Source organism: Lethenteron reissneri, chromosome 34, assembly GCF_015708825.2.
Source record: "Lethenteron reissneri isolate LAM-NWPU_2019-01 chromosome 34, ASM1570882v1, whole genome shotgun sequence".
Classification (NCBI taxonomy): Eukaryota; Metazoa; Chordata; class Hyperoartia; order Petromyzontiformes; family Petromyzontidae; genus Lethenteron; species Lethenteron reissneri.
The window spans coordinates 7,023,019-7,039,863 of NC_083812.1; the positions used below are offsets into that span (position 1 = coordinate 7,023,019).

At 42.2% G+C, this 16,845-nt stretch overlaps 1 protein-coding gene across 33 annotated transcripts in view; it reads left to right on the top strand.

Moving 5' to 3' along the window:
* The window catches only part of SORBS1 (sorbin and SH3 domain containing 1), a 137,664-nt gene extending 122,084 nt beyond the window's left edge, over nucleotides 1–15,580 (top strand). For 20 of the 33 annotated variants that reach the window (XM_061565168.1, XM_061565184.1, XM_061565161.1 and 17 more), the window contains 8 exons: nucleotides 60–191; nucleotides 2,164–2,364; nucleotides 2,908–3,114; nucleotides 5,961–6,074; nucleotides 7,759–7,806; nucleotides 9,590–10,227; nucleotides 11,281–11,390; nucleotides 12,192–15,580. In XM_061565168.1, coding sequence (XP_061421152.1) covers nucleotides 60–191; nucleotides 2,164–2,364; nucleotides 2,908–3,114; nucleotides 5,961–6,074; nucleotides 7,759–7,806; nucleotides 9,590–10,227; nucleotides 11,281–11,390; nucleotides 12,192–12,253 — 1,512 coding nt within the window. In that variant the 3' untranslated portion in view covers nucleotides 12,254–15,580. The remainder of the gene's footprint in view (nucleotides 1–59; nucleotides 192–2,163; nucleotides 2,365–2,907; nucleotides 3,115–5,960; nucleotides 6,075–7,758; nucleotides 7,807–9,589; nucleotides 10,228–11,280; nucleotides 11,391–12,191) is intronic. The other 13 variants (XM_061565164.1, XM_061565162.1, XM_061565169.1 and 10 more) reach the window with 13 other exon arrangements.
* The last annotated feature ends 1,265 nt before the right edge of the window (nucleotides 15,581–16,845 follow it).

Genomic DNA, 16,845 nt, shown 5'->3' on the forward strand with positions numbered 1-16,845 from the left:
CAACGGTGTACTGTGGTTTGTTGTGGCACCCTCCTCCCCATCATCTGCTTTGCGCTCAGCTGCAGCCGACTCAGGAGAAAGCTCCGTTGAGCCCACTCCCTGCAGCCCCCCCGCAGGTGATCCAGTGTGGCGAAGCCATGGGAAAGTTTAACTTCACAGCCGACTCCCACCTCGAGATGTCCTTCAAGAAGGTCAGCCCTCTGTTCATTCTCTTTTATACATTGTCCATGAACTCATGACATGTTTAATGTACAGCATAAATGTGAACCCCCCCAGTGATATGAGTAGTATTTTCTCAGACATTGTCCTTGAATGTTCAAAACTATTGATATGTTTATCTATTGCATAGCTTTCGTCTCACCACAGTGCCAACAGATGACAGTACAATGGATTATTGAGACTGAGACCAAACAGATGTCAAGCTCTGGCTTCATTATCAAAGGCAGTCCAAATATACAAAACTAAAAGGAACTACAATTAAGTAGAGTAACATATGCAATGAGACAATTATCCCAAATCGCAAAAAAACAATCCAGATTTTTGGGAATCAAATGCAGAAAGTTGACATTTTACACAACTATGAAACAGTGCATAAGCGTGGAAAGGTACATGCTTAGAATTGCACTGAGATACAGAAAAGCAAACATTGATCAGGGCACAAATTCAATTGGAAATGGCAAATTGACTAAAGGAACGTAAGTGAGTTTTGTAGGGACACATCAGTATGAGGGACGGTGGCCAGTGGAAAAGACTGGTGATGGAATGATGGCCAAAGGAATAAATAACATGTTTGAGAGGACAATCACCTCTGATGATATGTAGTAATGAGATCAGCCCATGTATAGGAGATAGATGTATTGTAAAGGTTGATAATGGTGTTGAAAAATCTGCATCCAATACTGTATAGTCCGTGGCTAAAAATGACTAGTTCGTCTATTCCTCAGTCCACTTGTCCTGGTGAGGGTCGTGGCGGCACCACATCGAGTAGGGCGGTCCAGACCTCCCTTTCCCTGGCGACAGACTCTCGCTCTACTATACACTACACTATACACTACACTATACACTACTAGACACAGACTCTCGTTCTTCCTGAGAAATCCCAGGCCAGCTGAGCGACATTGCATACTCAAGGTCACATGATTACTGTACTGTACTTTAAAATGTCTCATTGATCATGAGGAGTTATTATTTTAATGTGGATTTTTTTCGGGTTCCGCAAACATTGATGCTACCATTGTGAAATGGGTAGCACACTCAACTTACATCTCGGACATCATCAGTTCAACTCGGTCTTCTGATGCTGAAGTTGAAACGATGGCAATTATCCTAAATTGTCCTCCTCTGTCCACCAAAGAGTGTACGTGAATATACAACAGTCAATCGGCAGGTGACGCGTAGTGGGGTAAAGTGTGGATACTGCCACCTTTTCCAAAACATCTGGCCACTGTGGAAGATTAGGCCAAATACCCTCGAGTGGGGCTGTCTCGAGGTACCTCGAATAGAAGCTGTTCTTCCAGCAGTGGCATATGCAAGTCATTGTAGGACTGCACCTTTACCACAATTGCAGATGAAGTTGAAGTTACATATGACAAAATGAAAACGTATTTATTTTAGAGATGCTTTTTTGTGTTTAGAGTATTTTCCTTTCCCCGCACCTCCGATGAGCACGGTTGGCTACGTACAGTGCGATAGAAGTTCTACGTACATACATACAAAGGCAATGATGTTGTTGATTGTGATGATGGTACATTATTGGGTGCAACGGTGGCGAAGATGTTAACTACCTCGCCTGGTACACAGGAGGTCATGGGTTCAGTCCCGACTCTGACGCCTGTATATTTGGAGTTTGCATGTCTCTCTCTCTCTCCCTGTGGTTGTGTGGATTTTTGTCCAAGTCCTCCAATTTATCCCCTCCACATTTAAAATAAACATGCGTTTAAGATTATTTTGGCTGCTATAAATTTCCACGTGACGATAAGCCACTTGGCTGCGCTATCAATTGTGGCTGGGTTTGCTTCTGAAAAATAGCTATACAGCTCAGTGGGCCTTACCTGGTAAAATAAAAAAAGTTTGTTTTAGGTATTTGGGACATACCCTGCCGGATGTTGAACGAGCGCTTTGCGAGTGTTGACACCCCCCGGTGCACCTTGCGTCCTCCGGCAGGGTGAGCGGATCGCCGTTCTGCGGCGAGTGGACGAGAACTGGTACGAGGGCCGCATCCCCGGCACGGCGCGGCACGGCATCTTCCCTGCGTCGTACGTCGAGGTGCTGAGGAAGCCCCTGGTGAAGAATGCCGCCGACTACCCCGACGCGCCGTCGCCTCTCGGTTACGGCCACCACCAAGGGCAAGGAGGGAACGCAGAGGTACGGGGGCTCGCATCAACGCCCCCGCTAACCCCCCCCCCCACTCCCAACCCCCACCCTCTACCTGGCTCATCTTTTGCATTGAAACTGGCGGACCAGCTGCTCACGCTTAGTAGATAAAGTTTAGACAATAGTGGGTCACCAATCTGCTTAAACTTTTAATTGGATATGCAAGTTGCATTTTAATACATTTATATAGTATATAAGCATTTTTTTTCAAGTGGTTTGCGAACCTAATTCAAAGTCAGATGGATGTTGCTTTGATTTAAAATAGCGTTTGGAAACTGTCCATCATCTCTTGACATATTTTCATATGCCAATGTATTTTTCTGGCATTTTTCAAGCTATTCTTTTTACTTTCTTCAACACATGCATACTGTGCTTTTCTTTTACGTTGAATATCTTGATCAACAAAAATATATTATTTTATAATGCATCCTTTCCAATGTGCTGCAGTTGTTTTTTTTATCTTTCATTGTTTGTCATCTCCATGTTCTTTTCTTACCCACCATCCCTCTCTCTTGCCCTGTGCTCCTTTTCAAGCCTGGTCGTCTGAGCAGAAAGTTCCCTCCTCGCTCCTCCACCCTCCCCTCTCATGCCGCTAAAGGCACAGACGGCTCCAGGGCCCTCTTGCAGGCCGTCACGTCCGAGTGGCTCGACCTGACTGTTAGGGTGTCGCCCTCAGGCACCCCCACTCCTCCCCCCCCTCCATTGACTCCTGACCTGCTCGCCTCTGCTCCTGGGAGAAAGGTCAATCCTCCATCTCCTTCCTCGGTGGCCATTGTGAGACACGGATATGTTCCATCGCCAGACAAGCGTAGCCTGTCACCTGTCGATTGCCAGATGGTTTCGTACAAAACTCTCCCAAATATCTCGCACTTTGATCCCAAACAAGTGCCTGCGTTTGATGGATATACTCTGCGATCTGTCAAGGCCGATCATCCCCTGAAGGTCTCCTGTTCCTCCTCCCCGTCCTCGCAGGGATGCGCGCACAAACAGCTGTCTAGGTCTCTCGCAACCCTGCCAATAAATTCTCGCCATGGCAATGTTACGACTCGTGGCAGACCAAAGGTTTGCGGTCACGCTCAAGCTTATGGAATGCATCGAACCAGCCCCACCATGCAGTCCCCTGTCACTTCATCGTCACCCGCTTTGTTTTCCCCTCCTCTCCTCGTTGTGTCACCACCAGAAGACTCGGACAGTGCAGGTGCAGGCAGGCATCTGTGCCCAACAGGATGCCCAATGGCCGCAGCTGGCAAAGAGCATTGCAATGGGCAGAGCCTAGACAGATTGTTTCAGGAAGTGGAGCATTACATTGATGATGACAATGGCCTTGACACACTGGTGGTGAGAAAGGCAGCTAGCTCGGCACAGCCTGGCCCAACCAAGGAAGTCGTGAGGCAGCGTGTTAGGCCCCAGAGAAATCGAGTCATCAAAGTACCTTCGATTGAGCAAGGTGCTATCGAGGAAACGTCAGGGGAGCCTGTGGCAGATAGTGGCACCCGGCCACGGGAGGATAGCCAAAAGGCACCGTCGAGACCGTGGCAAAAGGTACACGCACGGCGTGGTGTTTGCTGCTTCCACAGCTGACCGTGTTCCCATCTGAATTGCTGAAAGCTTCGCCTTGCGCATGGCTCCACCACACGTTGTGAGCAAATCACCTGTTTATCTGCAAACCCATTTCCATTCATACTTCATACATCGGAGCTTTGCTTGCTGTGTTATCAGATATTGGGACAATGCGATTGGCTAAAGAAACACTGTAAAGAAGCTGTAGCGCTTACAATAATATGTTATAAATCATTTTCATTAAATTGGCAACAAACAACATCACAGTGCGTTAATTAATAAGAGCTTGGCAAAAAATATGCTGCACAATAGTTGAATGGAACCGTGATGGCTATTAGTCTTCATTATATCTCCACAGGCGATAGCCAAAATGAAATCCTTACAGCTTGTCACTCCTTCCCTGGCACCATCACTCATTCGCTGTGTAAGGAGGTGTGCGGTGTCTGACACCAAGGAAGCACCCTCCCCTCTGCCTCACTCCTCCCACTCTCCTCCCGTTCCCATACGCAATTCCTCCAAACCCTTTCACCGCTGCAAGCCCTGGGCCCCCCAGGGAAAGGTACCTTCATGTTTATTCCTACAAATCGTGCGACCACAAGTACTGCTGGGACCACCCGTATCCAGGGCTGGTTTGATCGAAAATGTTTAGGTGAAAGCGTGGCCTTAAATCAGGGTGTAAAATTAAACAGAGCCTGACAAAATGAGCCAGGAATTCTCAGAAGTATTTTTGGGAAATTTCCGGGCTGTGCAAGGACCACACCATCCTACGGTTCATGATTCACTTTTAACGAAAACATTATTTGTATGGATATATAATGATCGGGGTTAAGCGAAGTATCATTAAGTTCCAGCTTATTCTTTATGTTTTGAAATAATTTGCATGAGCTGTAATGCAAAGTATATTTCAAATGAAATATAATTTTCAAATGAAATATTTCAAATGAAATATACTTTCACTTGTTAAAACAAAACCTTTCAAGTAAACTCTTGGTTGACGGAATGCATTGAGTCTTGTACTTTAGGAGGAATGTAATACACAGGTTAAAATATATATAATATTTATTCATGTAAACATTTAACAATATTTCCGAAAACCTATCTCTATAATAGAGTCCAAGATAGCACATTTTCGTTCAAGGGTGACCAGTTTGATGTCACATCCTGATAGCACATTGTGAGCAAAACAAAGGTGGCCTATGGTGACGTTGAAACAGCTGTGACTGACCAGCTCTAGGCAAAAGACGGCAATCCTGTGATGATGATCAATAGATGGACTGTACATTGAATTGGTTTTACAATAACACTGTATTATGCTCAGTTTCCATTTATTCTTCAGTAAAACGACAAATCTCACTTTGTTGGCTTCAATTTCATTAAAGCGCATTGAGATATTAGCCAAGGCTCAGCTGCAATTGTTATTATTACTTCCTAACCGTGAGTGTTATGATTAAAGGATAGTGTTATAGATTTAACGAGACACGTGGTCTCTGTTGTACTTATCAGCATTAAGGAGGGTGGTCATTTATTGTAAGAGCCACGCTGCCTGGCATGTATCATCCTCACACTGCACAACATTGCAATCAGTACATTTCATGGGTGATTGCCACCGCCACATTCTCATCAGACTACCGTAAGACAATGTGCTGCTTTTAATACTTGCGACCATTATAGAACTAATCATTTTCCAACAATTTTGACATTCATTCACTCACCGAGTGCCCTTTTGGTTCATTAGTTGCCTACTAATCAATGCATTCATTGCACACATGTAAGGAGGCTTACACGTACTCGTGGTACTTGAATGATAGTTGTTGTTTTTATTCACAAATATGCATCGCCGTACTTTTTCTCTGTCATTGTTTAAGTTTTCCAAACACATTCACCCTTGGGTATTCCTATTCATCCACAACGTACGACTGCTTCCTTGCAAGCAGCTTGATACATTGAGCTGTAGGTGTGTGTGTGTGTGTGCGCCGGGTGGCTGGAGTGTGACGGCAAGGCGGGGTCCGTGTGTTGTGGCCCCACAGCCCGGTGTGTGGAATGACGAGATGATGTGGGGTCGCCGTTCCCGCAGCCCTGTGCCTTCCCAGCCTCCCAGTAACTCGTCCCCATTGCGAGGAGCAGGCACCCACTCCATCAAGGTACTGACCCTTATAGTCCCATACCCTCATCATCCCTCTCTCTCTCTATCCCACGCTCTTTGCGTTGTCATCCCGACTATGCTGTCGGTGTCTTCTTGGTTCTTTCGGTAAAGTCACGTAGAAGGGAAATAATCAAATAATACAAATAAAACATAATAAAATCATTCTCACGACGTTTCGGCCACAACGCAAGCAGCCGTCGTGAGAATTATTTTATTATGTTTTATTTTTATTATTTTATTACTTCCCTTCTACGTGACTTTACCGAAAGAACCAAGAAGATGAATCCCTGCAGTCACGAAAGCTTTAAATCGATATGCTGTTGGTGTCACGTATGTATGTATGTTAAACTTCTTTCACCACCATGCATAGCCAAGCGTGCTAATCGGAGTTGCCGGGATAGATACTTTGTCACAAGATAAAGTGCCTATTCGAATCTCTGGCACAGCAGTGCAACCCTTTGTGTTAGAGAGTGATCCGCACAAGCGTGTGTTTTCTAGCGCTACCTCTGAGATTCTTGGGAACGACCTCTAGTCAACACAGCAGCGGGAAGCATGTACCTACCGCATCTGAATACGGCAGTAATGTTGATCACATGACAGCCACATAAATATATTCGTGTTTGTAAATTGTCTAAATGTCTCCTACATGTGTGCGTGTAAATGATTAGTCTTTCATCTATACTTGTCAACGAAGTTAACAGATACATAGAAACTGGTTTTGAAGTGTATGTCTGTGTACAACGGTGTGGTGAAATTATTTGATGCATTACATGCTTAATGTGATTAATGTGATTAAGCATGTCAAGACCTTTAACGTTTCTTTGCTCGTCATGCTTTTGCTCATTTGTTCCTGCAAAGCTGTTTGTTTAACATATGCTCCAGCGCTAGAGCTTGCATGTGGGTCATGTCAGTTGGTGTTTCTTGGCAGATGTGTGATTGTAATGGCCCCATAAATCATGAACAGTGACCTGTGCTTATTTGAAAAAAAAATTTCAATGCAGCTGTCATTGCTAAACTGAGTGGCATGGCTGTTGGTTATGGAGTGAGGTAACTACCTCATAATGTGAATATACACTTACCCCTTGTAACAATAATGGAACCTTCTCACAAATAATGCCCAGGTTTTTTTTATCATATCTGAAATATTTTATTACTTTAAGGACGTGTTCAATATTGGCATCTTCCATCCTGTATTTGTTAATATAAGCTATCCTGAGGTGGAGGTGTGATTCACTGCAAAATAAATCCGATGGCAGATAATTTCACCGCCGAGTAATATCTGAACTGGTCCAGTGTTGATCCTTTCACCAACCAAATCAACATTTGGCATCATTGGCAAGTGAGGTCAAACACCCACCCCCCCTGACCCAACACCCCCCATGAGCAATGACATGAAAAACTTGCTTCCAGCAGTCGACTGAGAAAGGGGCTGTGAATTGTTATATTTTGTAAGCTATTTTCCGCACAGCGGGGTCTACGTCTGTAGGGAGAAATGCGCACTGAGTCACGTGCCAGCAAGTGGCGTTCAAACGGACTGTGCTGCAATACCTCCACGCGAGCTGCCCACTGCCTCTAAACCGTTCTTGGCTGCTGCATCCTCCTGCCCTTCTCATTCTTGCGGCTCCATCTGTTTGTCTGCCTTTGCCCCCCATGGCCACACTTGCCTGCTCTCGTGCCATCAGCTGCTGCCTGCTGGATTGCCACTAACCATGAGTGAGGCCAGCTATGTGGTAAGCTTATAGCTCCTAACCCATGCGCTCCAGTTGCATTGACATGCTTTGCAAATGACCTTCATGCCATTTCAGCAAAACACTTTAAAATATACGATTTCTCAAAAATATATTAAGAACATCTTGAAATGACCATAAGTACGATAGTATTTTCATTCCAAAGTACTACATTATTTAGGAATTGCAAATGTATGGTTTTAATCTAAAGCGAAGGTTATATTATCATCTTCATTTTTACAAAGCTAACGTTGAATGACTTCCATATAGCTAATTTATCAACAAGCATAGATTTGTGTCCTTATTTCAGTATAATAGTAGATAATATGACCATGACACTATGCTACAGGGATGGCTTTGTGAAGAATGGCAATTGTGTTGATGAATGACAATTGAAATAGATTTTTTGGTTTCAGGAAATAATGTAGTCAAGCACTGCAGTAATTAATAGTAGGGGGCAGTATGCACATTAAAATGTATTATTATTTAAAGAAGCCTTGTGCCACATCAACTCAGACTGCTTTTTAAGTTTGTCATCTCTGATTTGTCAAGATCACACTGCTGTTCACAGTGAGAAATATTGTGCAACAGAGATGCCCGTGCCTGTGCATACGTAATTAAAATGTCAATACCGTGCACCGCTAATCTTACTTTAAATCTTACGTAATACACTTAACCCTCTGGTTCTCAAAAGACTGCTATTTCACAAAATGAGGCATCCATGTAATTATCACAGCTTATACATGATAATAAATTAAAAGGAATGTATACTTAAAAGTAGGCTTTATTTATGATGAAGCTTCCATAAAGAATGATGACATTTAGAATTTAAGGTCCAGAATATGCCTTTAAATCGAATAATTAAATACATTCCAGTCCGGCACACACCGCTAGTCTTTGAATTGTGCCTTGGTTAGTGTGTTTGGTTGAGGAGAGAAATGTTTCGGCAAAGCACAAACAGTGTTCATTTTTGTTACCATTATAGCTGATTCATTTCCTGTTTGGAAGCTGTGTGAAGAAAAGTATTCCGCCTACTTAATTAAACCAAGTTATTTTACAAGAAAACGGGAATATTTATGCATTCATTCATCTGTAGCCCAAAAACAGAAGGTCATCAGTGTTTACATAATTGAATTACAAGTTTTACTTTTACTCTCCCATTGAAATGAAAATGTGAAAGCCCTGTTTATTCATTAATGCCTTGGTTTCTTGCACACTTCTTAAAGTGTTTTGATATATTCACGTGTAGTATATGCTCACGAAGATATACTCTCATATATGTAACATTAAAACATACTGGAGTGAAGTACATTTTTACAATAATTTATCTTCAAGAAAATGGAAATAATTTAATCATTGAGCAGAAAAGACTTCGTAATTTTTTTTATCCATAAATCGGAATTCAGATTCGGCAACTTTAGATTTTGTGGCACACAGCAACTTACACAACAACAACGACAAGATGAAAGTCAAAAGAACTTGCATGATTGCATTTGAGCATATGCACTGTTTGAAGCATCTATGACATCCATTACTGGTAATTGCATATGTCAGCATATTACCTTCTTGCTTATAATGCGCTCGCCTTTCTCTCTCTTCCCTGCTCACGCTTCTTCTGGATTTGTCTACAACTCCTGGGCATCAAATCCTTTCTCTTGCCTCTCTTGTCACCATGGCAAAACAAAATTACATGCTTATAACCCACTGTGAAATCGCGATCCGATATGCCTAACCCTAACCTTGTTCCTTGCCGTGCTGTCGCGCCATGCCGCGTGGCTGACATCAGGAGGCCGTCTGTAACGAGATCCTGCAGATAGCCGAGAAGTCGGTGCAGTACTGCAGCAGCCTCTCCCCGTTCCCACAGTCTGAATGGCTGGGCCCGGCGGCCGGCTGCTCGTACGGCCGCTCGGAGACCGAGCGTAGGCCCAGCCCCTCCCACAGAGACTATGGCCTCCGGCTCGTAGAGCCCAGATACAGCCCGAGCTTGATACCCAGCGCGATGCACAGTCCCAGCATGGCCTGTCGGACCAGCCTTTCCCAGCCTGGCTCCAGGACTAGCCTGGCACGTCAGCCCGGGCTGAGGCCCAGCTCATCACACCCAGGCTACGACTCCAGGTTATACGATCCAGGATATGCCTACGCTTCAGTGCAGCGGGGCTATGCATACAGGCCTCTGGAGGTCGGCTATGGCCTTCGGTCGACAGAGCAGGCAGCCTACGAGCAGAGGGGCAGCAGGGACGGCTATGAATATCGGCTGGCAGAGAGCAGCTATAGGTCCAGACTCGCAGAGCGTGACTTTGACCAGAGGGCAATGTCGCGGCCTGGTTCAGGCTATGATAAAACACCATCTCTTATAATCTCTCAGCAGCCCCAGCCCCAGCAGCCAGTCCGCATCCCTGACGACTTCCACCTTACAGGAGAGCCGTAAGTAACATGGCATTTCATTCACACCCCAATGGCAGTTTGTGTTACTCTTGTGTTGTTGTTAGTATGCGCCAATGATTGATAAGTACTGCAGAGAAAGTGACAACAATGAAATGATTTTGGTTTAACCTGCACTTGGTTTTGCTCTCTCCCTGTCTATGTTAAAGTCCAAGTGATATCTCGCCAGTCTGTCATAACGTCTCGCGTTGAATTTGTTGAATGAAGCGTCTGCGCCGATCTGGGGATTATCCCTTCGAGTAAAGTCAGTCTCGTTCCTAAATGCACCATTTGGGCCTCGCCATGTCCATAATCTAGATTCCCTTTAAAATTAAACGTGTTCATAATGTTCATCATCATAATGATGAATCAAACTTTCTAATTAACACTGCAGACAATGTATCGTGATGTCGTCGTGGATTGCGGGCACTAAAGTAATAAACAGACGTGGGTCTGTGTCGCCGTGTAAATGAACAGGCAGTAAGTAATTAATGCGCCGTATATGTAAAAAGGTCATGCCACCGAATGCGGATGTCTTCGCTTTTGTATTGAGAGGAGTTTAGTTAACTCTTTAAAACCGAGCATGTGGATTTGAAGAAGTGAGGGTACCAACACTTTACACCGCCAATGTGTTGTAGCCAGCTATATTTTAATTGATAGAGGCTATCTATTGTGATGCAATGGTTGTAATTCATCGATGTATTATAATAAACAATTAGGACACGTGAACTACAAGCCCAATTAAATGTTCATATTTTAATTTCAAAGATTAAGTTATTTTTTTTTTAAATCAGAGAGTGGTCTTCATCGTAATAATGATTAGTTTGTTATAACGCGTTCGTGATGCCGTGGGGGTGTCTCAAAGTGCTTTACACGCGATAAGCGTGACTCGGCGCCTGGCCTGCAAATGGACATTAGTCTGCCCGGAGTGGGTGGTGATTGCTCGAAATTGAGTTATATGCAGGTCATGTTAGACTTTGGCAAAATGTGGACCGTTTGCATTGCCTTCACCCCACTTGTGCAGAAAGAGGGATTTTGTCCGTACTGTGCGGCTAGCAGGTTCCAGGCAATTTATAACTACAAGCCCCAAAACGAGGATGAGCTGGAGCTACTGGTGGGAGACGTGGTGGAGGTGATGGAGAAATGCGATGATGGCTGGTTTGTAGGTAAGAGCTCATGGCTACATTTAAACTTAATGAAGATGTCTAAAATTTCTACACTACCATCACAAACTTACAGCATAAACATGGCATTAGCGTTATAATTAGTGGCCAGACTGCAATCATGTTTGTTTAATTTTGAATATACACACAAATTACCCATTGGCACGACAAAACATGCCCATTGTTTCAACTACACGCCAAGATTGTGAGTCCAACGCTTTAACCATTACATGGCGGCAGCATCCTCGTTATTATTACAGAATCACTAATTCATTTATAACAATGCCTACTTTTATATGGGACTGATTAGCACTGTTAAAATCCAATAACAGAGGCATGTGGTTGAAAAGGATGGCACGTACGAACCTGGCTGAAAACTGCAGGCGGAGTGCGTGCTGCAGCATGCAGGCTGCTCCTCCGTACGTTGAAATTCTTTCGCACCGTACGCAGCCAACCATTCTAATCGGAGGTGCGAAGGAAGGACAACAAGCTTGAACATAAGCAGTTCTAAATAAATGAGTTATCATTCTAGATTTAAAAGTGCATAGCTCCAGTGGCTTCCTCATACCAGAAGGAAGAGCATTCCAGATGGCTGCAGAAACGCATCTGAAAGCGCGCAATGCAGCGACCATCTTTGTTCGAGGGCTAGGCAGACGACGCACGCTGCGAGGATGACCGGAGTTCGCGTTGATGGTTCTTGCTCGTTGACGAGATCATGCAAGGTCACACACTTTGTATGTAATGCGTGCGGAGATGGGTTTTCGTTGTTTTGGTGACCGTTGGGTTTTCTCACTGCTTCCGCAGGTACATCGAGACGCACAAGGCTGTTTGGGACGTTCCCTGGCAACTACGTGAAGCGGGTGTGAGAGGGAGCTGCCACACGCTACCGCGCGAACGTGACGTGGGAAGGGGCATTCTTTTAATGGAGCTCTCTGGACAGCAAAGGCAGATGTTTGTAGAATTTATTATGCAAGACTGTAATGAGAAAAGCATATTTCTTAAAATATAATATTGATTGAATGATTTATTTTTGATTGCAAATTAGAATTTAAAAAAAAGATCTAAACCATTGCTTTCTTGCTAAATGTTTTGTATGTTATTGGAAGGGACGGTGTTAGGAGAAACGGATGGCTTGCCGAGTTAGGCAGTTGATAAAGTTTTCACAGTTTTGGGAGGATTTGTACTGGTTAAAGATGATGGGAAATGGTGTGACATAATGTGTATATTAAACTGAAGTTCCTTAAACATCGAGGAAACTATTTCTGTTTTAAAAACATAGACTCCCAATGAAACAGTCAGTGTTGCATTCTTCAGTGGACTTTAATATAGCCATGATATTTTATTTGCTGATATGCAAAATAACCTGCATGTTATTATTGCTTTCATTGAGTTATTGATCCTTGTATGAATACGATGCCAGTTTCATTTGTGTGCTCTGTTATTTAAGTTCAGAATGCAATTAAAATGTTTTATTGTTAATGTTTTTCTTTGTTCCGACATTGATTGAAATTTGAGAGTAGAAAATACATGTTATTCAATCAACGTATAAAACAATATTTCATATATGAACGTTTTGCTTTTGAATAATAGATCTTAACTTTTACTGATCTGCCAATGCTATTGATTTTAAATCAAACTACTGAACTATCTCAGAATGCCTCCTTCTGCTCTGTTGTGGCTCATGGTAATGTGAGAAGTAATATTTTGGAAATGATTCCTGTTACTCGTAATATTTACAAAGCAATTACCAACACGGAAGATAGTCAATGTATCTAAATTGGCACTTGATGGAGAACGCACTGCATCTGACCGCTATTTGATGTAAAATCAGCTCATTATTCATGCATTAGCCGTGCAGTGGCATTGTGCTTTGCCTCATTTCAACTCTAAAGCATGCAGCTTTTAAGGACATGAATGTGCTCTGAACCGTTACACATTCGTGAATAGCCGTCTCTTATTGAGGGCAAAAATTACGCAATTTTTCAATCTTACATTTTCTAACATTTTCACAATACTTGTAGTGCAAGGTATTTTGAAAGCAAATTACATTAGGTGGACAGTGTTTTACTTCTGTGTTATTCTGCAGTGCCTATGTACGTCACTTCGAAAATCCCTGCAGGGTAAAACTGTATAACAATTGTCAAGGTGTGATGTGACCAATACAATATAGTATGGTCTCATATTAATTATATGTATCGCAGACTACAGCAAAAAGGTGACATTTGTCAATTTATTACTATGATACAAACGCAAACCCGGCAGACTTGTAATCTAAAGGCCTATAAAAGGGATTCGTCATAATGTTCTGGTGAAGGCCCCGATGGCCAAAGTGATGACGCATATGCTTTTGCATCACAGCATTATTGTAATCGCCTTATTTTTTCCACGTGTTTAAAGATGCAACACAGCATCTCAAAGAGTTTTTTTTCCCAGTATTTTTCTTTGGCTTTATGTGGGCAATAGGCAAAGGCTCCTTGCGGTCTATGCTTCTGTAAATTATTTCGCCGGTTAAGTAAATGACAAACCTTACATTCTCCATGAGGATGTTGAAAAGCCCCCAATTTATATGGTGGTAACCAGTGTCACAGTGTATAATTGTCCTGCCTTAATCACCACAATATTTTTCTGGTATTCCCCTGGCGGAGTGCCTTAATCTTTTGACTGCATCTAAGGGCAGCGTTGGGGGTGACTAGCAAGTGTAGCATGTCAACTGGGGAGTACTCTTAGTTATGATAGTGTGCTTTCCAATAAATCGTCAAAGGAATTGGGAACAGACACCGCACTAAGATGCACCTGCATGTAATCAAAACACAGGTGCACCGGTGTTATCTACCCATCAATGCCTGCAGGTGTACCAAACTACAATTATACATTTGAGCAAATGGAATTGTATGAAACTGCTCTCCACAGTTATTAAAACAAATCGGCGTGAGTTTGTCCCCGCGCATAATTTTGGTCGAAAACATTTGGGTGATTAAATATTAACCGTAAAAAACTAAACTAAACATGAAACGAAGTTATTAATATCCCCCGCTTTTAATGTTGGTTAAAACTCTGGCTTTAGGCATCAAGTGATCATTTTCTAGACTTATCAAGAAAACAGAGGCTGGAATATCTCAGATGTCTACGCAGCTGCTGCACTGTTGTATATAACGTAAACTTCAACAAATAAAACGTTTAAAAAATCCTTCAAATGTTTAAATATATATGATAAAAACAAAGCTACTTTGTATAGAAAGCATTCTCAACTCATAGTGGTGTTTGTAAAATGATATTTTATGTAAACTCATTTAAAAAATGTTTCATTTTGGTTTGCTACAGTACAGTATATGCAATATTTATTATAAGTGAAACTAGAGTATTACTGTATAAAGCGACTCCATTATGAATGCTTTTTTGTCTTGAAATTATTTTTTTTGCTTTGGCAGTATATTAGTTATATCATCCAAATATTTTTGTAATGTCTTGCTATAGCAGTAATATATTTTGCATTATTTTTTTTCTCACTAACAGTGGCTTGCTGCATGTCTAACGTTAATTAAAAGCTTTGAGCAAGTCACATGGCCTTATTACATACCTGCCAACCCCTTATCAGTGCCTACCTTATTACAGACCAATTCAGATTGGTCACCCCGTGCCCTTATAAATCTCAACGTTCAGCCTACAAAGTCCCATCACAGGGGAGAAACGCAAACAAATAAACAAAAAATGTGTTGCCCGTATTGAACCGGCCGTACGCCGTATGGACCTGAAAACTAAATTTCCCTGTACAAGAATACGGGTAACCCGTATGGGTTGACAGGTATGTTATTAAGCCATTATTTATATATCATAGCTTTTTGCAGTGTAAAGGCTAAATCACTTCTCCCACTTGACGTTTCTAACACAATTTTCCCAATATAAATTCAAATACAGAACTGTACTTAAAAGATAGGAAACAAAATTTCCAACGTGGCCATTACCCAAAGCATAAAGCGTTTTGCCTTTGATACTCCAGATTAAGATTACAGTTTTAATTACGGAATTCTAGTAATTGGTATCGCACATGGACTTTAGGACTCCTTTGTACTTATGACATTATCCTCGCATACAATATGTATCCTTTATATGCCTTGGAGATCCATTATCTGTGCGCTGCTGTTTTCAATTTTGAATTTGCAATGTTCAATAAAGTTGGAACTTTAGAAAACTTTGCCATATTCTTTTTGTCATGTTTCGTTTAATATTACGTCAGAGCACTCGCAGACCTAACTAATCACGTGATAAAGGATTCAATACTTTTACTCATCAATATGGTACCCGACATGTGTATCTGGGATTTTAGTGCCACTCGTTAATTAAATTGGAAACCCCCAATGCAGGACCCGCCGAATTAAAGTCTTGTCATTCCGGTTTTTCTGTTAAACACTTATGATTATTATTATTATTGGATTATTTTGCGCATTTTTAACAGCCATAAATATCTGCAAAGTGAACCTGTACTGTATTTTACCAATCTGATTTCATTTATAGAGACGATGTGAAAATATTTTTGTGCGTACAAATTATTGTTCTCTGCTTCTAGGTTGTACCACGTGTTGTTCGGCATGATGTCTTGAGGTTTCGCTCCACGTATTGAGAGCTTAAGAAACATACATCTGAGAGCTACACGGCACAAACAAAAAACACCTACGCAGTCACATATAAGCATAACCACAGAGTAACGTGTATTTAACTTATTTACACTTGGTAGCTCCATTTTACTTTTTTTTAATGCACAGAGGGCATTTATCCTGCCCTCATCGTTTGAAGATTCGGCTCTGCAGCCGTTATCTTTGGAAAATATCCATAACTGGGTTAAGAGGTACACTGCCTCTATTGTGGGGAATAGCGTAAGATAATTATTTATACTTAAAATGAATCTGGCAGCACACAAGGCTGAATATTGCTGATTTATCTTGAAAATTATAAACGTTTAATTACCCGGTAAAGTTCATTGAGCTCTTTAGCTCTTTTTCAGAAGCGACCTGGCCACGAATGAAAGCTTAACGAAATGGCTTATGTGGAAATGTATAGCAGCCGAACACTCTAAACATGTTTCTAAATGTGGAGGGAATAAGGTTTGAAGTCGAACCCACAACGTACTTATACCGGCCGAGAGAAATAACAGCTCGTTGCCGCAGCATCTTTAGTTTCTGTTACACATGCTGTGACATTAGTCCAACCACAGGGTGAAGCCGAAAGTGAGGCGTTTTGTACATCATGAGTGCACAACTACAAAACTGAAACACTCAAACATTCTTCAAATACATAAAGAATTGAGCTTCTAAAACCACACTTTTTCAGAGCCCAGGTTAAGTTGGAAACCACAAATCCATTGATGTCGCCTGAAAGACTATAAAAGGCTGATGGGAGGGAACAAACTTGCCTGTTTGTAACGTATAGCCCTGCCACTGCCTAACCTTGGCAATTGAGACGT